Here is a 22,412-nt window from a genome sequence, read left to right as displayed (position 1 = left end):
TATCAATTTTTTAAAATAAAAATGTATTTATTTTATGTATGTGAGTATACTGCAGCTGTCTTCAGACACACCAGAAGAGGGCATCAGAGCCCATTACAGATGGTTGTGAGCCACCATGTGGTTGCTGGGAATTGAACTCAGGACCTCTGGAAGAGCAGTCAGTGCTTTCAACTACTTAGCCATCTCTCCAGCCCCTTGACTTATCAACTTTTAAAATTTGTATCTTTACTGTTACATGTGTACATGTACATGTACATGTATGCAGGTACCCACAGGGACTAGAAGAGAACACCAGATCCCCTGTACTTGTAGTTCCAGGTGCTTATAGGCACTGGAAATCAAACATGGCTCCTCTGGAGCAGCAGCAAGCATTCTTAACCACTGAGCCATATTTCTAGGCATTCTTTAATAAGTATCATGAATACTTTTTTCTTCAACATTAGTCTAGCCTCCCCTAATCCCAAAGGTAAGATAAACGATGAAGAGGCAACTGAATCTAACAAGGCATGATGGGATACTCTGTGCCAGGGAGACTGAAACAGGGGCATAGCAAGCATGGGGATAGCCTGAACTAAAAAAGGCAGTTTGAGGCTGTCCTAGACTACATAGTGAGGCCTTATATCAGAAAACCAAAAGAAAACAAAACAAACAAACAACAAAATAAAACCAACCAACAAAAATCCCCCAACTACTAAGTTAATGAACAGAGTGATTGGATGTCTTTTCAAGAGTGCTTGTTAGTTTGTTTTTGAGTCAATGTATTGGGTAGTTAAGTCTGACCTCTAACCTGCTATGAGGGTGGAAGAATGACCTTGAACTTCTAACCCTCCTGTACTGAGATTATCATGACAACACATCCCTTCTGTGTGATGCTGGGATCTAACTCAGGGCTTTTATAAATACCAGGCAAGATTCTACTAACTGAGCCACATCACCTGAGTTCACACTAATCATTATGCAAGTATTTCCTAGTTGGATGATCATGATTGAAAAAGGATGTTTCCGCTCTGCCCTCCTTCGTTTGTGTGTGCGTGTTTGTGTCATGGAATGCATGTGCGGAGGTCAGAGGACAACTTCAGGAGCTGGCTCTCTCCTTCTACCGTGTGGGTCCTGGGGACCAAATGTAGGTCGCCAGGCTTGGCTGCAAGCTGCTCTCCCTGCTGAGTCATCTCACAGGTCTTGCTTCGTCTTTTGCTTTGGATTCATTTTATTAAATGCTGAAACACTATTGAAATATCTCATCCTTTAAAAACAACTACAAAACAAAACAAAAAAATCAAAACAAAAACAACAACAACAAAAAAAAACCCACCCCAAATCCCAACCCTCTGAAATTCTCACTGGAGGAAGTTGTTGGTCAATTAGATTGGAAAGCATGACTCAATCAGCTAACTCTCAGAATTTGCTCTAATAAGATTTTCCTTTCTTGTAAACCCGGATACTGCAAGCTTATAAAAGAGCTTTTATGGATAACGTGCTTGCCAACAAAACACTTGCATATTCCTCACTTTCAAATTACACAAATGTTGCTGGATCCTGTTTGTTTGTTTGTTACAAGAATTCTTTTTTTTTTTTTTTAAACCAACCCCTGCAAACTTGCAATGTATGTATGTAAAGTGTCAATTACAAGGAAGGAGTCCTGGACCAAAAAGAAAAAAAAAATGCTGTTCTCCAACCTCATGTAACATTAACGCCCATCTGACAGATTCTTGGCACAGGCAACTTTGGGGGAGGTGAGGGAGCCCACTTCCATACCACACATATATAACAGACTAGACAGGATCGAGTGGGAAGCTGAGTTGCCATGGTGACATTATGGCAGGAAATGGAATTGCGAAGGGTTGGCAATTTTCTTTCCAATCCCCTAGATTTTTTTTTTTTAAAGCATTAATGTAATGAATGGGTTTCCCTTGGGCAGACTTTTGAATTGCCCATACAGGCTGGCCCTGGGCTTCTATTTCATTTTGGTGACAGTAATCTTGTAAGTGAGGGGGGGAGCTTCGTGCTGCTGGCTGGAAAGAATGCTCTCTCCTGTTATGCAAAGAGCCAAGCCTTATGTACACAGAGACCCAAAAGACCTTCCTTCAGTCTGACCTTTGTGCACAGTACAGAGCAGGACTTGGACCAGAAAGCTAGGGACAGTAGGGTGTCACACCAGAGAATGTTATCTAGAACAGACCCTTACCATCTGGACACTGCACAAAGCCAAGACTAGAGGGATATGCATTCATGGTTGGGAGAGGAATTTCCAGAAGTAATGTGCTGATTTTGGTTTGTGTCCACTCCGCTCACCTCTTTCTTTCCTAAGCATCCCCCCTCCCCATTCTAGAGATGGAGAAGGAGGTAAAGCCGGGGAAACTCGGGGATGCTCTGAATGTAAAGTAGATGGTTATATTCAAACAGTGGAGAACAGAAAAGAAACAAGCAACAATGCACCCAAGAAGGGCTGGTACGGCAGTCAAGACACACCAACGAACAGTGATTAGAGTTTAACAGAAAACAGAAAAGCTCATTCTTTATGTTGGCATTTCCACCCACTCAAACCTTGACTGGCCCTTGCTTTAAATCATAGGCAGTTGTAGAGTTAACCCAAGAGAAAATGGAGCCGTTTTTAATGTCCTCTGTTACATGAGCTTTATACTTGGGGTCTTATTTTATTTGGACCACTGTTCCATGGGAGAGGTCTTAGGGGCTCTATTTATAGATCAGAAAACTGCTCTGGGGGGTTGATGCAACTATCCAAGGTCGCACAGGAAGCCAAGGGTCGCAATGAGAGTTCACGTGTAGACTTGTCTCTGAAACACTGGGCTTCATCTACTACGACAAATACTAATCCATACACACATCCAGTACTCTTTTCCAATCAAGACTTCATTTCTGACATTATATATGGACGTAGACTCTCTTCCTTCTCTTCCTGATTGTGCCACTGTTCAGGCGCTGTTCATGCAATTAAAATGAAAATAGGAACTGGTGAGATGACTCAGCATGTAAAGGCGCAACCTGTCACCTGACCCTCCCCCCCGCCCCCACACTATAGCCCGTGTACCTACATGCACGCATATGCAAACCTAAAAGAATATATATATATATACACACACACACATATATATATATATATATATATATATATATATATATATATATATATATATATATATAAAAGGTGAAGGAAAAGAATGTGAAACCCTCTGGCCTTTCTCTACTCATAAACTGCAGTTTTTGGAGAGAATACAACCTTATATTATTTGATGTTTCTATCCTGGTTTAGTGGGTTTTGTGTCTCTTGTTTTGCTTCAGATTGAGTGTTGTTTAGAAGGTTAAGCTAAAAGAATGCTCATCAATACATCCATTCATTCATTATTTACCTATCATCTACCTGTATTCTTTCTCTTTCTCCAGTCTCCTCATCTGATTTTTTAGCTAAAGCTCTTGATGGTTGTGACTGTCTGAAGACTATAATATATACCCTACATGATCATAACCCAACTATCATTGGTTATATATCAATGTCAATCTTATGAATGTTATGTGTTGAAGTAATATCATACTTAACTTTATGAATAACATGAGAATTCTGTAATATAATTCCATTCATTCTATTTGGTTTGATTTGGGGGTTGTAAATATGACACAATTTTCATGTGTTATAAATCTCCCAACAAACCGATTTGTTAAGTGTGAACGTGAGATGTGATTATACATTTTCTGGAATTAGACACTTGGTATGCACAAATACATCTCAAGAGGATGTTATTAGGTTTAAAAACTCACATCAGGGCTCAGAATAGAATCCAACAGTGAGTTATTTATTGTTTAACTTTTTTTTTTTAAAGAAAGGGGCATCATCAGGATGCTGACAGTGGATCGCTGTGGGCTACTTCGGTGTCTAGCTGGTTTGAGTTACTTCAGAGAAGTTGGACGTCAGTGTCACCAAAGCACACTAGGGGGAAACAGGAGATTCAGGAGGGTGCCTGCACCTGTGATGGAATGGCAAGTATTGAAAGCAGGGACTGTCTTGAGCTTGCTAGTTAGACTCTTCTACAGAACCAGGCATGCAGTACCTATGCATGCCATTGCACTCCTCCTGAGCAAGGTAAACTGTCTTTCCAGCATGCCATCCAAGTGTCAGGACAAAGAAAAAGAGCCCCCTGTCGTTTTCTGAGGCTGTAGAACGTATTCATTCCTTCAAAGGGGAAGCCTGGGGTGTTTCATCTTTACCTCTCTGAATGTAAGCAAATTCTCTCAAGGTTCACTACGTGTTGAGAGTTATTTTTATTTTATGTGGATGATTGTTTTGCCTGTATACTCATATATGTAATGTGTATGGGCTAGTGCCCACGTGGACTAGAGAAGGTGTTGGGTCCTTTGGAACTGGAGTTACAGGTGGTCGTGAGCTGCCATGCTGGTGCTGGGAACTGAACCAGAGTTCTTGGGAAGATAGTATGCATTCCTCACCACTGAGTCGCCTCTCCAGCTCCTATCAATATTTGGGGTTTTGTTGCTGTTGCTTGTTTTTTTTTTTTGAGATTGGGGTGTGTGTGTCTCATATAGTCCAGTCTGACCTTGAACTCTTGATCCTCCTGCCTCTCCTTCCCAAGTGCTGAGATTAGAGGTGTGCAAAACCACCCTGGACTAGGTTCCCAATAGTTGTGACAGAAAATGAAAGCCATCAGTCCATTTTGTATAATGTGAAGAAGTATTTTCAATAGTCTTGGTTCGTGGATAAACCTGGAACCCTTCATGTTGCCCAATGTTTGTGCCAACAATTTGAACTCAGAGGAAGCTGTATTTTAAAATCTTGAGAGAGGCTGTGATGGTTTGTATATGCTTGACCCAGGGAGTGGCACTATTACAAGGTGTGGCCCTGTTGGAGTATGTGTGTCACTGTGGGTCTGGACCATAAGACCCTCACCAGAGCTGCCTGGAAGTGAGTATTCTCCTAGCAGCCTTCAGATGAAGATGTAGAACTCCCAGCTCCTGTTGCACCATGCCTGCCTGAACGCTACCCATGCACCTGCCTTGATGATAATGAACTGCACATCTGAACCTGTAAGACAGCCCCAGTTAAATGTTGTGCTTACAAGAGTTGCCTTGGTAGCCGGGCGTGGTGGCACAGCCTTTAATCCCAGCACTCGGGAGGTAGAGGCAGGTGGATTTCTGAGTTAGAGGCCAGCCTGGTCTACAAAGTGAGTTCCAGGACAGCCAGGGCTACACAGAGAAACCCTGTCTCAAAAAAACAAAACAACAAAACAAAACAAAAAAAAACCAACAAAGAGTTGCCTTGGTCATGGTGCCTGTTCACAGCAGTAAAACCCTAAGACAAAGGCCTTTCTATGACTTTGTTTTTGGCAAGAATTTGTTTTTAATGAGGACAACTACACTCCCAAGACTGTATAGGCAAGCAGAAGTTTGGTTTTCTTTTTGTTAGTTTTAAACTGAGAAATATAACCAGTTCCATTCCAGGGCTGGAGTGTGTGTGTGTGTGTGTGTGTGTGTCTGTGTAGGGTAAATATATAAGCTATGACTATGTTCTCTGGAAAACATTCTCAGGCTAGTAGATTGAAGGAATTAAGAAGACCTCCCACCACTCCCGCATCTATCTGTGTATCAGTTTGTTCTTGCTCTTACATGAGACTTGAATGTCACTGAGGTTGGGGAGAAAAATTACACCACAGAAGGACCAGTGTTCAGTTAAGCCCATTAAGGCCTTTTGACAAATGTAGCATTAGGGAGCCCATCTTATTTCCATATGTCCAGTGAATGAATACTTTTGGAGTATGAAGCATATGGGAAGCGCTATGGTTACTGAGATGGACACGTGTATCTCTGTGCCAAAGTGTGGCTCGGTGTGCAATGTTGAATATTGAGGTATGTGAGGATGGGCCACTGGGTGCCTTGTAGAAAAGCCAGAAGGACAGGTCAGGCTTAATGGTTTGGTGCCAGCATCCCAGAAATCAGCACTGCTTGCTCTCAGAGACCCTAAGGCATCTTACCAGGAAATGCAAGCCTGCAGCCTTATTAGTAAACGGTGAGAAGTTAGTCAAGAGAGGCATTTAGAATTGTTCTAGAATAAGGACTATATCGAGTCTCTGACTGGGCTGGGGACTGACGCAAAAGAAATAAAAATGGTAAGAGACCATCTGCCACAGGGAGTCTTCCCTCAATAAGAACCCAACCAACATTCATGCTAGCTTGGAAGACAGGGAGAGTTCGGTGCAGAGAACAGCAGGTGGTCCTCGGCAGAGCATCGTTGGCTGTAAAGAAACTCAGCCATAAAGATACTGTTGGAAAATAGCAACTTCCATAAAGACCTTGAAGCAAGAGCGGCATCTAGACCAGGTCCAGAGTGCTTCCCTGGTGAGTGCTCACACTCCACCCACTCCTACCATCATCCCTGGTGAGTGCTCACACCCCACCCACTTTTACTGTCATCCCTAATGAGTGCTCACACCCCACCCACTCCCACCATCAACCCTTGGTGAGTGCTCACACCCCACCCACTCCCACCATCATCACACAAGCACCTGCAGGCCATGTCACTCTGTTGGCAAAAGCTAGAATGAGCGGGGCAGTTCATCAGTTCAGCACAAGGGCCCTGGGGATTTGGGAATGTTTTCTTGCAATGGAATAAACAGAGACCCAGATACTCTGGAACATCAGGTTCTCCTAAACTCCAGGAAGATTTATATGTAAGCATCCTGAAACTTCTAGTACGTCTCTTCTTTTTTTTTTTTTTTATCCCCATGGTGCTGGGAATTGGATCTAGAGACTTATATATGGTAGGCAAGAGTTCTACCATTGAGTTGTGTGTGTGTGTGTGTGTGTGTGTGTGTGTGTGTGTGTGTGTCCCTCCTGTAAGGGACATGTGTATTGTGAAGGGAGAGGTTGATGCTGAGTGTATTCTTTGATCACTCTTCATTTTATATATTGAGGCAGGGTTTCTCAGTTGAACCCAGAGCTCACCAATCCACGAATTACAGTGAGGTATCCTGCTCTAATGTTCTTTGCCTATACCTTCATGTTCTCGGATTACAGGTGAGCTGCTGTGTCCATCTGGAATTTATGTGGGTCCTGGGGATCTGAACTCTGGTCCTCACACTCTCTACCCACTGAGCCCATGTTCCCAGCCCTACTTATTAAAGTTATGATACCCATGGTCCTTACTGAAAAACATATAAGACAATGAAGGAGTTTACTGTCTGTACTGGGAGGGAAAGGAGGGTGGGAAAGGGTCATGGCTGGGAACCATTCCTGCAGCGAATGCCACGTAGCTCCCAAGTCTGAGGGTTATTCTTCACTCTCTTCCATTTATTTAGGCAGAAATTTGGTCTGCACAGAATTAGAAATGTCTCCCCGACCCACTCCATAGCCGAATGTAAGAAAGCAAGACAGGTTTTCCTCTTCTGATTTCTCTAGGCCAGTGGTTCTCAAAATTGTTGGTTGAGGCCCCTTTGGGGACCGGTCACATATCAACTATCCTGCATATCTGGAATTTACATTACAGTTCACAACAGTAGCAAAATTATCGTTATGAAGTTGCAGTGAAATCACTTTATGGTTGAAGGTCAGCACAGCACGAGGCACTGCATTAAAGGACCATAGCACCAGGAAGGCCGAGAACCACTGATCTGTTTCCTTCATATCCACATTGTTTCCCGATAGGGCTGAAGGCATGTATGTCTCGATTTGAGGGGACCCCTCCCCCCATTTATTGACAGTAAGCCAGAAGTCCAGGGGCACAAAAATAAAGCTGCCTAACATGTTATCCACATCTCAATTAGCTGCTGATGTTCATCTGGACTTTAATGTTTGTCTCCCTGTCATGTGACCATATGCAAACCCTGTTGCGGTTTGAATATGTTCACGTGTTAAAATAATTGGTCCTCAGAAAGTACTGCTGTCTGGGAAGGTTGTGGAATCTTTAGCAGCCTTCCCTTAAGGAACTGGGTCACTGGGAGAGGCCTTGAAGCTTTAGGGTCCTGCACCACTTCCTGTCCACACTCAGCTTCCTGTGCCTTTAAGATCTGAGGAGGTGTGGAGTCCCGGTTGCATACACCTCCTTCTACAATGTAGCTGCCTGCTGGCATGCTTTCTCTGCCATGATGGGTTGTATCCCCCTATGACTTAAATGAACTCTCCTCCCTGTAGCTGAGGTTTTTTTTTTTTTATTAAATTTCCCTTCAGGCATTTGGTCACAGAAATTCCTGTGGCATTGACTCTCAGCCTTTCTAATGCTGCAACCCTCTAATACAGTTCTTCCTGTTGTGGTGACCCCCAACCACAAAGTTATTTCATTGCTACTCCATAATAATAATTTTGCTACTCTTATGAATTGTAATGCAAACATCTGCTATGCAGATGGCCTTATGCAATCCCTATAAAGGGGACCCAAAGGGGTCGAGACCCACAGATTGAGAACCACTGTTCTATGAGAACTAATCTGTCCCTTTTGTAAGTAAAGACTACCAACACAGAGAGAAATAATGTCATCTTCAATCAACTAACGTTCCAGAGGCTGGCCTGTACCCCAGGCTGCAATTCTGCTTGGCTCCTCCACCTGTCAGTCCTTCGAGACAGAGACTCCTAGTGTTCACAGATGATCCTGCACCTCCTGGTGACTAGGTTGCAAGCGTGCCCAAGCACTGTCCTCTACAACTTCTTTCCAGAGCTCATGCATAGCAGAGCTAAGGACAGGTCTAGCTTTCTTGGCATACTGACAATTTCTATTGAGATGTAGAAAAGCCAATTCAATAAGACCCAATTCAATTGCTCTGTAGAGAGACGGTCCTTCATGGGGCAACGTTTACCATTCCTCATTTCTCTCTCTAATAAGGTTGATTCTCATATGGTATGACTGCGCTTTCCAGGTTCAGTCCACTAAATACCCAGGCTGGGCTGGTTCAGGGAAAGAGTACAGAAAGTAAGCCAGCCCATGGTCTCATGGTTTTAGGACCAGTATTGTCTCTGAGCAAAGTAGACATCCAATGGTCACTTATTGGTTGAATGAATACATGTCATCATAGTAAATAAGACAGTAAACCAAAGCATGACCGGAATACAGTTGGTCTGCCAGGCTAGTTTTAGGAACATGGAGATAAGGGCTCCCGGAAGTGGGGCCTGGTTATAAGGCAGGAATCCCATCTATGAGGCTTCAGTAAAAACACAACATTGTGTTTTGATCAGACTGCCTCTGGTTCAGATCTTCTAAAAACACATAAAACTAGAAAAAGGAGAGTCTTTGTATGTTTTTCTTTTTCTTTTCTTTTTTTAAGGTTTATTTATTTAGGTATATCAGTACACTGTAGCTGTCTTCAGACACGCCAGAAGAGGGCATCGAATCCAGTTACATATGGTTGTGAGCCACCATGTGATTGCTGGGAATTGAACTCAGGACCTCTGGAAGAGCAGTCAGTGCTCTTAACCACTGAGTCATCTTACTAGCCCCTGTATGTTATGTTTCTCTTAACTAAGACTTTTACTTTATGTGGTCAATATCCGATTCCTTTTTTTTTCTTTCATACAATGTATTTTGATCATGGTTTTCCCTCCCCCAACTCTTCCCAGATGCTCCCCACCTACCCGGCTCCTTGAGTTTTTTGCATTGTTTAAAAAAAAACAGGCAAGCAAACAAACAAACAAACAAAAAAGCAAGCAAACGAAAATAATAAATAAAGAGAGAGAGAGAGAGAAGGAAAGAAAGAGAGAGAGAGAAAAAAGGAAGAGAGAAAGAGAAGGAAGGAAGAGAGAAAGCACAAGAAATAGGCAAACACAAACCCCATTGAATTGGCTGGTTTTGTGTGTCAACTTGACACAGGCTGGAGTTATCGCAGAGAAAGGAGCTTCAATTGGGGAAATGCCTCCACGAGATACAGCTGTAAGGCATTTTCTCAATTAGTGATCAAGGGCGAGGTCCCATTGTGGGTGGTGCCATCCCTGGGCTGGTAGTCTTGGGTTCTATAAGAAAGCAGGCTGAGCAAGCCAGGGGAAGCAAGCCAATAAAGAACATCCCTCCATGGCCTCTGCATCAACTCCTGCTTCCTGACTTGCTTGAGTTCCAGTCCTGACTTTGGTGATGAACAGCAATGTGGAAGTGTAAGCTGAATAAACCCTTTCCTCCCCAACTTGCTTCTTGGTCATGATGTTTGTGCAGAAATAGAAACCCTGACTAACACATTGATTAAAACACAAACTTGGAAACCAGAATATGCAAGCAAAAGACCAGGAGATCAAAATGCCCAGAGAAAGTGATGAGATTAAAAAAAAAGTCTATGAGATCTCATTGAGTTCAGTTTGTGTTGGCCATCAACTGCTGGGAGTCTGCCCTTCCCTGTGGTTAATATGCTCAGCAAGACTCCATTGGAAATGAACTGCTATTTCCTTTGCAAGTAGATGTCCACTGGAGATGATTTTTTTTTTTTTTTTTTTTTTTGGATGAGGGCTGGGAGCTTCTGCCCACTTTGCCCTCTCATAACTGGGACCCTGTCTGGACTGAACCTGTATAGTCCTTGTGCATGCTGCCACAGTCTCTGTGCATTTATATGTGTGTCCCATTCTGCTAAGTCAGGAAGATGCTGTTTCTTGGATGCGATTTTAATATGACCTGGGGCTTGGTGATGTACTCGTCCTGACTGGGATTTCGGGCTGACACAGTTGACAAGCACCTTGGTCGCTGGCAGGGTATTTTGTTCTTCTAATTTTGAGATGACAAAATCCTAATGGTTGAGTTGCCTACCTAAGTCAAGGGCTAAGGTAAGAGGCACATGCAGGGTATGCTATACTCCATAAACAGCCAGTTAGACACATACCAACAGTATATGAAGTGGGAATTATTTCCCAAGAGACAGCAACAAATCAGAGAGAAATAAAATAGCATTTCCACACAGGATAGGCATCAGGTGAAGGTTTCTACCTCTGGGAGAGCCGCACAGGCCCGGGCTGGGCAGGGCACTTACCCTGGTCTTGGCATCGATCTTCGCACCCCGGTCCAGCAATAGCTTCACCATATTTGCATTTCCTCGCTTCGAGGCAACGTGTAAGGGAGTGATGTCATTCTGAAGGGGAAGCAGAGAAGAAGTCACAGGCTTGACACACACAGTGTAGGGAGGACTCAGTTTCCCATGCCGCTCTGACACTGGCCTTGCTCCACTCCCCTTTCCCCCCTTTCAAGGTATAGATATTACACATCCCAACATCTCTCTAATAACATCCCCTCCCCAAAACAAGACTCAAGAATTCGAAGAGAGGCAGTCTATTTGATGAGGTCCAACTTCATTTTATTGCTGGTGGTGTCTCACTACCCAAATCTTATTTATTTATTGTTTTGCCCTATTATAGTTCATTTGCTTTTATTGAGACAGCGATCACTATGTGGCATTGGCTAGTTTCAAACTCACAAAGATCTGCCTGCTTTAGCTTTCTAGGTGCTGGGATTAAAGACAGACAGCACAGGCCTGATGGCCCAAATCTTACATTCTTTTTAAGATTTATTTTATTTTATGCATATAGGTCTACCTGCATTGCCAGAAGTGAGCATCAGATCCCATTACAGATGGTTGCTGGGACTTGAACTCAGGACCTCTGGAAGAGCAGTCAGTGCTCTTAACCGCTGACTCATCATCTCTCTGAGCTCCAAATCTTATATTCTTTAGTTAATGTGATTTTTGTTTGTTTGTTTGCAGTGCTGAGTACCTCATGGCTAATGAAGAGCTTGCTAAAGACTTAGCTGGAGGAGTGTCCTGGGACTCAGGGCTTTCCCAGGCTCAGCAGGAATCTTGGGTTGTAAATGAGAGACCCTACTCATTGAGGTGGAAGATTCCCAGACCCTTGCCTTGGCCTTTGGTGCTGGTGCCTACACATGTCTAAAAGCATCATTAGCAATCCCATTGCCCCTGCATTGACTGTTGCTTCTAAACCATCAGGGAAGCATAAGTAGACACTGAAAACAATCCCCGCTGTTGGCTTCACATTCCTGGGTGCTGAGATATGAGTTGATGTCTCATTGTTCACAATGATTCAGTGAGATCACATGTTAACCAGGCTCATGGCAATCATACATGCAGTTTCAGAGCCCATGCGATAGCTACGGGGTCCTGAACACTTCCTGCACATGAGGAACCGGACTGATCCCACTTGGCTTAGGTGGGGATGTGGACTCCCAGCCTTGCACTGTGCGAGGCAAGGGTGACTCCAGTCTCTGAACTCTTAGTACCTCAGTCAGTTTCCACGGGGCTTTACAACGTGCTCTGTGGGCCTTACAAACAGAAATGGCCGGCACAACTGGGATTTAATTTCTCCACATCTTTTATATTTTTATTTTCTCTTTTAAAAAATTGATTTTTTGACAATTTCAAGCACACACACACACACATGCACACACACCTACATGCACATGCATACACACATACACATGAACACACATTCACACACATATACACACATGTACACACATGCACACACTTGCACACACACATACATGTACATGCACATGTGCAGACTTACACATGTATTCACATACACACATACAGCACATACACATACATGCACACACATTTACACATACATGCACACACACATGAACACACACACATTTTCGTCACATCCATCATTTCTCCATCCTACTTCCAGTGAACCCTTCACTCTAACAAGGCCCCCTTCTTCCATGCCTTTTTTGGTGATACCTGTGTTCATTTAGGGTTTCTTGCATGAACTAACATGGCTGGAGGGTTATTTAAATGACGAACTTTAAACATATAGTTAAAAAAATTAGAATATCCTATAATAAAAAAGTTCTAAACATAAAGTTTGAGGGAAAACCTATAGCGAATTTCAGATCCTCCTTATCCAGGTTCACTAAATATCAGCCTTGGAGCTGGGCACAGACAGAGCCTGCTTTGCACAGTCAGGGCCCTGAGTTCAAGTCACAGCCCCTCCTCTACACCAATCAACCTTTGGCTTCTACCACACTGTATTCTCTTGCTGCAAGACCCAAGAAGAGAATGAGAATCTAATAAGTAGCTCAATTAAATCAACTTTAATGGAGAACGAGTCTTTTGAGATGGGGGCAGGCTAGGGAGAAAGACAGGGAGATGATATATATGTGGGGAGGGGGGGGAGAGGGAGAGGGGCAGGGGGAGGGGGAGAGGGAGAGAGAGAGAGAGAGAGAGAGAGAGAGAGAGAGAGAGAGAGAGAGAGAGAGAGAGAGAGAGAGATATGCTGGCAATGCTGTTATCAGAAATAAAGCAGTAGAAATAACACCCAGTGTCTAAGCCTCCACCTGTGCTCAAACTCTATGGCCCTTTCTGAGTGTCTGGGTTCATCTTGATGCTTCATTTGCTCCCAGATCCTTCACAAGCCTTTCACTCTGCAAAGCTCACCACTCTCTCTTCCATTTCCTCCATGCTTATTTCTTCACTGAAGAAATCCAATAGTTTACTCTCTAAAAATTTCCACCACATTTATCTGGCTGACTGCATTTTCACGGAGTGCTGTTTGACATGAACTTTGACCCGATATTGTTGGCAAATTGTTAATGCTTGAACTGAAAATTATTTTATTATTTGTCTCCTACCTATCTTTCTATCATCGTCATCTATCTATCTATGTATCATCTGTGTATCTATGCATCTATCTATCTATCTATCTATCTATCTATCTATCTATGTATCACCAATGTATCTATCTATGTATCTATCATCTATCTATGTATCATCTATATATTTATGTATTATGTATGTATCATCTATCTATATATCTATCAATCATCTATCTATGTATCAACTATGTATCTATCTATCTATCATCTATCTATCTATTATCTATATATGTATGTGTCTATCTTTTATCTATATATCTATGTATAATGTATATATCTATATATCTATGTATCTATCTATGTATGTATCTATGTATCTATCTATTTATCAATGTATCAACTATGTATCTATGTTTCTATGTATCTATGTATCATCTCTGTGTCATCTGTCTATATATGTTATCTATCTTTATGTGTACATGTATGTGTGCTTTTGTGTGCTTATGCCACATGTGTAAACAGATGCCCTTGGAGATCAGAAGGATGAATTGGATCCCTGGAGCTGGAGTTACAGTGGTTGTGAACCTCTCAGTGTGGTACCAAGAGCTAAACTTGATCCTTTCATAGATCAGCAAGCATGTGTGCATGTATGTGTGTCTATATGTGTTCCTGGTTCCTGTGTGTGCACATGTGTGTGTGTGTCTACATCTATATGTGCTCCTGATTCCTGTGTGTGCACATGTGTGTGTGTCTGCATCTATATGTGCTCCTGATCCCTGTGTGTGTACATGTATGTCTCTGCATCTGTGTGTATTCCTCCTGATATTTCTATGGCTTTTAAACAAAATTTTCTGTTTGTTTGCTTTGTCCTAATCTGACTTGTTTGTTTTTTGGTTTATCTTATTTTATTCTTCTTCTTCAGATTCCTGTTTTTTTTTTTTAAGGAGAGACAGAAAGAATGCCACCCTGGTCTACAAAGTGAGTTTCAGGACAGCCAGGGCTATACCCTGTCTCAAAAAACCAAAAAAAAAAAAAAAAAAAAAAAAAAAGAAAAGAAAAGAAAAGAAAAGAAAAGAAAAGAAAAAAAAATGTGGATCCAGGTAGTAGGGGAGGTGGGGAGGAACTGGGAGGAGCTGGGGTAAGGAAAACTATAATTAGAATACATTTTATAAAAAAGAATCTATTTTCAAAAAAGGAAAATAAGTGGGTAAAACTGATGCCTGTGTGTGTGTGTGTGCGAGCGTGTGCGTGTGCGTGTGCGTGTGTGTGTGTGTGTGTGTGTGATATCAATAATCCCAGGATATTGTACATGCCAGGCAAGCAATCTATTACTGATCTACATTCCCAGTCCCCAGATAAACATTCGATGCACAGAGTCAGACGGCAGAATCTTGTACTTTGCAGGCCACACACCCCCCGGGAGGTACCTGCTCACCTCTGCCTCACAAGATCCACAAGCAAGAATGGCTATTCTGTGGACAGTCACGTGCTGCTTTAGATCAGCCAGCTTCTGGCCGAAGACTTCAGCTGGGTGGACCGGATTGGGAACCCTGGGTGACAAGCTCAGGGTGGGCTTTACTGGGATTGACAACAGTGGGAGGCTAGCATGCCCTGGGGTGACTTGAGGTTTGATCTGTCTGTCTGAGTCCAACCAGCAGCACTATGTGAGCAAATCTAGTTCTTAGCCAGTAGGGGGAGCACTGAGCTAGGGAACAACCCAGGAAGCAGTTGAACTGAGCTCAGTGAGCCCAGGACTAAGGCCACTGCTTCCCTGCTATTATTGTTCCTTAAGGAAAGGGATTTCCCAGGGTTGAAGCCTTTATTAACCCTTGTCACACAGGCCGATTGATTGGCAGGGTGAAGACCTCCAGTATCTTCTTCCTCTGCTTTCGTCTGTAGTCTGTTCTCTCCCACAAAGCTGAGTTACATAGCCAATGGGGGCATGAAGCCTAACGCCTTGGACTTCCTATAGAGGAAGCCTCTATATTTCTAAAACTCTTAGAAAGTATTATAAAAGGAACTGAGGAGACAGCTCAGGTGGTAAAGTGTTTGCTATGTAAGCTGGGGGCACTGCCACATATGTATAATCCCGGCACTGGGGAGGCAGAGGCAGACAGACCTCTGGGCTTGCTGGCCAGATGGGCTAGCTGTCTTAGGGTTTTACTGCTGTGCACAGACACCATAATCAAGGCAAGTCTTATAATGACAGCATTTAATTGGAGCTGGCTTACAGGTCCAGAGGTTCAGTCCATTATCATCAAGGTGGGAGCATGGCAGCATCCAGGCAGGCATGGTGCAGGCAGAGCTGAGAGTTCTACATCTTCATCTGAAGACTGCTAGTGGAAGACTGACTTCAAGGCAGCTAGGATGAGGGTTTTAAGCCCTCTCCCACAATAACCTCACCTACTCCAACTAAGGCAACACCCACTCCAACAAGACCACACCTCCTAATAGTACAACTCCCTGGGCCAAGCATGTATAAACAAACCATCACACTAGCCTTATTTGCTATTCCTAGGTCTCAGTGAGAGACTCTGCCGCAAACAAATAAGGTGAACAGTTTCTGTGGGATGGCACTTGAGGTTGACCTCTGGCCTTGATATGCACAGTATGCATATACATTGCATGTACACATACATGAACATGCAATGAATGAGCACATGTGCACGTGTGCACATACAAATACAGCTTGCAGATCTAAGGCTCGGTTTTTATCCTTGCAACAATCCAATGGATGGTTCAAAAATAACTCCATCTGCTAAAATGAGACATAGAACTGTTGCCAATTAAGAACGTTTGCTGGTGGCAGGGTTGGAATCACAACTCCACCTGCAGACCCTCTTACACTGGTATTCTAGGATCAGAATACCTCTATCTAAAGACTCTGCTTCTCAAGTGTCAAATGACCTTCATACTGACAGGCACTGGGTCCCTTGTCATCCTTACCTCCCATAAGAGCTAGTTCTGAGAACTGGGAGCAAATCAAGACAGAAAGTGCTCCTGTGGAGGAATTGATGGGTATTTGCATATTGATTCTTCAGGTAAGGAGAAGGTCTCCTGCCTTCCCCTCGAACAGGGCCAGAACTGTGTTTCTATTGTGAAGCTGACAGCAGCACATCGAAAAAGGCGGATGATGTCAAGAGACTGAGAGCTTTGTTTCTCAGAGCCTGTGTTTCCTACTGGGATTGTGTCGGTTGGTACGAGCTTGCTGGGATTCAGGCTGGCATGAAGAGCCTTCAGTTCCACAACTGCAGATAGAAGGGAGGGTTTGGATGCCGTGGTGGAAAGGCCCCCAAATGTATAAGCCTCGAGGCCTGATAAACTCCTTACTAAAGCCTGGGCTAGCACGGAGGACCCGTGCCCCCGATCCAGGCAGAGTCTAGCTCAGAGTGACAAGCAGCGGCAGCCAACAGCATGAGAGAATTCTGCTGGACTGCTGGAGGAGAGAGAGAGAGAGAGAGAGAGAGAGAGAGAGAGAGAGAGAGAGAGAGAGAGGTTGGGAGGGAGGCAGAGAGATAGGTGAGAGGACTGACTGCAAGTGGGGTGTTTTTGAGTCTAGCAAAGTCTCCATCGGAGGAATCTAAAGACTGGGTAATGTGAAATCTCTGTTGGGTCCATCCCTGATGACCAGATGCTGGCTCTCACATACACTCAACCTCTGTGTCATCTCTCCAGCTCAGTGTTCAACATTCTTAGCAGGGAAAACTCAAACGGCTTTAAGACTCTATCTTATCCCGTTCAGAATGACCATCTTTGTTAAATGAATGGCAGGGCATGCTGGCGCGATGTGAGGAAAGAGGAACCCTTATATACTAGCTGGAGCGAGTGTAAGCTTGCCTACCAATTACGGAAATTGGTTTGGAGGTTTCTTAAAAACCGGAAACTAGAACTACCAAATGGTCCTGGTGCACCTGTCGGGATTGAGAACAGAGGACTGAAGTCAACACACTACAAGACACTTGTGTGTCCTGCGGGTATTGCATTCACAAAAGCCTTGTTGTAGAGTCTGCTAGGTGCTCATCAACAGATGCATAGCTACAGAAAATGAAGTGGTTGTATGCAATGACATTTTCCTGTCTGTGTCATATGTGCTTGTTCATCTTTGTGGATTCCAGAGTGTGCGCACATATGTGTGTGTGCATGTCCATGTGTTGTTCCTATCCTTTCTGCCTTGTTCTCCCCACAACCCCCACTGTGTGAGCTCACAGGCTACCTGTGAACTTCTGAGGCCTCTCCTGTTTCTCTCTCCCACCTCCCTGTAGCAGGCCTACAATGGAATTTTACACAGCAGTAAAGAAAAATAAAATCATTACAATTTCACAACAATGAATTTGACCTGCTAACCAAAAGACAGACAGACTCAGAGAGACAAATACCTCATGTTTTCCTGTGCTCAGAGCCAAAGTTTAAAAGTGTGTGCGTGTATGTGGATGTACATGGAGATCACAATACAGGTAGGGGATCCTCAAGGGGTGCAGGAGACCTTAATGGATGCAGAAAATTGAAATGGTTGTGGCACATGAACAATAAAGAAGAAGAAGTGAGAACTGAGAAGAGAGGAAACCAGCCTGAGTGGAGAGGATACATGGGAGGGGGTGGAGGGGAGCAAATGAAAACAGATATACTTTGTATAGAGCTTTAACAAATAATTAAAAGAGACTGGTGGAATTTCAGCCAAGAGAAGGAGTTCTCAAGAGAGCTTAATGAAATGCTTGGTAATATATATAGTATATATAGTATGTTATATAATACTTTATAGCATATTTATTATATATACATTATCTATATGCTGTATGTATTATGTTATATTTTATATATAGTATATATTTTCTATATCATATTATATATACTACATATATTATGATATATTTTATATATATTAAATATATATACACTATATACTAATATGATGTGGAAAATATATACTATATAAAATATATAATATAATATAATATATACCATATATACTATAACTGGGCAATATATTATATAGAATATATATAGTATGTAGTATATACTATATAATATATAGAATAAATAAAAATATATATTCTCAGAAATGAAAAATTATTTTGATTAGTCTCATAAGAGAACATCTTTAGAGCAAGGCAAAGAATCAGGGATGTTAAAAGATATGTCAGTTAATAAAATTTTCACAGTAAGATATAAAGAGAGAGAAATACCAGGAATGGCATCAGAAGATAAGAGTCAGATGCAAGGAATGGGTGAAGAATGGACCCAAAGCAATATAAGAAACAACACCACACAAACTCTAGGGGCAGACAGGTCACCAGCTGAACACCCAACCAACAAATCATATGCAGGACACAGTCGGATTTCTGGAGATGAAAATAAACTGTGAATCTCCAGAAAGCAAAAGAGACCACTTACTACTAACAGGCCTCAAAGAGGGAAACAGATACGGATATTCCCAAGACAGTAAGAATGTGGCTACTGTGCAGAAAATGAGACCTACATGAAGAACAGAGAGGCCTCTGGAGACGACAAGAATGAAGAGAAATATAAGAAATTGGTCACCACATAAAGTAGAAACAACCAGAATGACTGTGGGTTTCGTGGTGTACAGGAGAATGACACCACAAACTCAGGGAGTCCCAGGGAGGCCTCAGAGCTCTCCTGTCACAGGACTGTTGCATCCTATGTAAGGTGAGGGGACATTAGAAAGGACACCGAGAGACACATTCCCTAGGAAGTAAGTGACATGACTATATAATATATAAGACATAGAAGAGCAGGAGAAGTCCCTCAACATTTGTATTTGCACATATACGCCTTTTAAAAGGGCTACACACACACACACACACACACACATACACACACACACACACACACACACACGTCGGGCCAACAACTCACTTGTCATTCATGGGAGGGTTGTAGACATCTTATGTACCCTCATGTTTTCTAAAAATAACAGCCCTGGACATTGGCACAGGGCACAGTGGGAAAGTGGGTACTTTTCAGTACAACCAGACCTGTATCGTGCCAACACTGGGTCTCAGCTCACACCGGTGGTCTGTGTTCACCGGTGACTGTGACAGGCCTGTGTCAGCTTTACCTGCTCAGCAGCAACCCTCGCATCTGAGCTTTGAAATCCCCTGCCCTTCACTGCGGCAGAAGGTCTGTGTTACTTGTGATGAGAAATTTAGATTAAAACACAGAAAAAAAAACTTCAAGCTAGCTAGAGTCTTTAATCTGATGTGATTTGTCTTTGAGATAGCATTTTTACCACATAACTGAAGGTGACCTTGAACTCTTCACCTTCCTACCTGTCTCCCAAGTGCAGGTTCGCAGTAGTGTCTGGCAAAGCTGGCCTGATAGGAGTTTTGAACAAACTAAATCAAATTTTGCTTTAGAATGAATTAGCATATTAATGGAATGTGTTTTTCTCTTTTACCAAAGGATTTTTTTTCTCGATACATTCAAAATGTTACAGAATACATTAGCATTTGACAATGTGGTTTAACAGATAAGGACATCAGAATTTATTCGGTCTAATGGCCAGGAGAGAAAAAACTCAGGGTGGTTAAGCCATTTACAGAACTTGGATCTGGCCAAGATCTATAGCTCCCAATTCCCAGGTATCATCCTTCCCATTTTACCAAACCCTTTGGGCTTCCTTAAAAGCCACAATTTCATCACCCATACAAACAGTACCTTATTTAACTTTTCTATAATGTTATTGAATATAATTACTACTCTACCTGAAAAGTAAAGCATTAATAAGCCTACCCAACAGCTTCCTTTCCCTGTCATTTACTTCTCAATCATTTTTACATATGGTGGCTATACACGCATGCACGCGCGCACACACACAAAGTCAAACTCATACACACATATATGCTTTATATATAATGGAGAGAATTGGCTGTATAAATATTTATAGAGGATACTAACAGGATCTGGATAACCATTTAGAATATTGAGAAAACAAATTTACAGGATAAGCAAGCTTAATTATTTCAAACTTCTGGGTCTGTTATCTGGCCAAATGCCTAACAAAACACAGATCATGGCTGTTTCCCTGTTGGGAAGGTCTCCCGTTGCTCTTACACGGGGCTTCCTGGCCCTTTCCTCAATCACCTTCCACCTGGACTTTCACACAGACCTTTGCATCAGCAGCTTCACCCCTTAAAGACATCAAACTACAAAAATGTGGTTAAGACCCTAACTTCGTAGGGCACATTTTGCCTCCCACTTCTCATGAGGGGGAGCAGCAATCACCGGAATACAGTGATTGCCTCCTGGGCTTTGTGCAAGCGTACTGGGTCATTTCCTAGGAGATTTTACAATGACGCTTATTTTTTTTTCTTTTTCAAAACAGAAAAGACTTTGCTTTATTTTCACTACACACATGTGTGTCCGTATCTGTGTGTGGGTGTGCTCATGTGAACCAAAGTGCTGTCCTAGAGGTCAGAGGTATCGAAACTCCTGGAGAGGAGCAGAAACTACAGACAGCTGGAGCTGGGAACTGAACTTGGGTCCTCCAGATGAGCAGCAATGCTCTTAACCACTGGGCCATTTTATTACTTTATTTGCTCTTGTGTATTGAAGGTATGTGCACACGGGGGGCCTGTGTACTGTGGTGCATGGGTGGAGTTGGTTTTTTCCTTCCACCTTTTTTGTAAATTCCAGGGGTCAAAACCCCTGTTGCTGGGCCTCCACAGAAGGCAGCTTTCTCTGAGTCATCTCAGCACAGGCCACTGTTTATATGACAATGATTACCCCCACCCCCCAGGCTCCTACAAAAACCTGTGCTATGTATTTTCAACTCTAAAACTGGCTTAGAAAAAAGAAAGAAGACTGTTAACAATGAGAAGTAACCCTATGCCGGCTGTAACTTTACAGGCACTCCTTACACACCCACGTAGAAGCACAACTCACTGAGTGTGAGAACAGACCTGGTACCCAAGCTCCTACATGTGCTGTCTTGCTGGATGCTGGAGGGAATGAGCTATATCCTGTAATTACAGTGCGTCCACGTGACAGACAAATACCTCCCCTACCTCCATCAGAGGGCTGGCAAGAGATACAACTGTGACAGAATACACCTTAAATTCTAGCACCTGAGAGGCAGAGGAACACAGGTCCCACAAGCTCAAGAATAGGCTGGTCTGTATAGAGTGAGTTCCAGGCCAGAAGAGTCACATGAAAAATGAGGAAGGAAAAGCAAAAAATGTTCCTTTTTAAATCTCATTTAATACAAGATGGTCCTAGAAAGAGAGATATTAAGCTTATCCATATTTTACGAATGATCTCCAAGACTCAAAAGTAATTTGTCACACAGTTTTCCTGACTCCAGGTTGCTACTTCCTTCACTAGGCTAGTGCTGTGTTGGTGAGAAATTACCTGCAGCAAGCCTCCAATCTTAGGGAAGTATGGAGAATCTAGAAGAAGGCCACAACAGCAGTGGCTTGGGGTTGCTGGACTGTCACCTACGCTCAGTTCTAGAGCTTGCCCAACACTATGTGCACAATTTAAGACAAGCCAGTTGAGTTTCTTGACATCACATATTTCTTACCTATAAAATCAGGTTGCTAACACTGAACGCCTAGAAGGTCCCGAGATTAGACATGGAGCTAAGTGGGGCAGTCAGATGGGTCACTGAGGAAAGGCGGTTGTTGCCAAACCTTGATGTCCTGAGTTCGATCCCTGGGACCCCCATGATGGGGGAGGGGGTACAGAGCATGAATGTCTGCAGCTTGTCCTCTGCCCTCCACATGTGCCTGAAGCATGCATGGGTACACGCCCGAAGGTGTTCAAGTGCACGCGTGAGTGCACACACGAGTACACGCACACACACACACACACACATACAGAGTGCATACATGTGCACACGTGCACACAATTAAATGCA

The 22,412-nt window shown here is 43.0% G+C and overlaps 1 protein-coding gene across 50 annotated transcripts in view; it reads right to left on the bottom strand.

The window, feature by feature from the left end:
• The window catches only part of Ank3 (ankyrin 3, epithelial), a 493,951-nt gene that overhangs the window by 166,277 nt on the left and 305,262 nt on the right, over positions 1–22,412 (bottom strand). For 49 of the 50 annotated variants that reach the window (XM_011243299.2, NM_146005.3, NM_170688.2 and 46 more), the window contains one exon: positions 10,956–11,054. The exons of the other annotated variant lie outside the window; for it this stretch is intronic. In XM_011243299.2, the coding sequence (XP_011241601.1) occupies positions 10,956–11,054 (99 nt within the window). The remainder of the gene's footprint in view (positions 1–10,955; positions 11,055–22,412) is intronic. 50 annotated transcript variants of the gene reach the window in all.

Source organism: Mus musculus, chromosome 10, assembly GCF_000001635.26.
Source record: "Mus musculus strain C57BL/6J chromosome 10, GRCm38.p6 C57BL/6J".
In the NCBI taxonomy this organism is placed as follows: Eukaryota; Metazoa; Chordata; class Mammalia; order Rodentia; family Muridae; genus Mus; species Mus musculus.
Note: the sequence above shows the minus strand (reverse complement) of the source record. Positions and strands in the feature narration are given on the sequence as shown.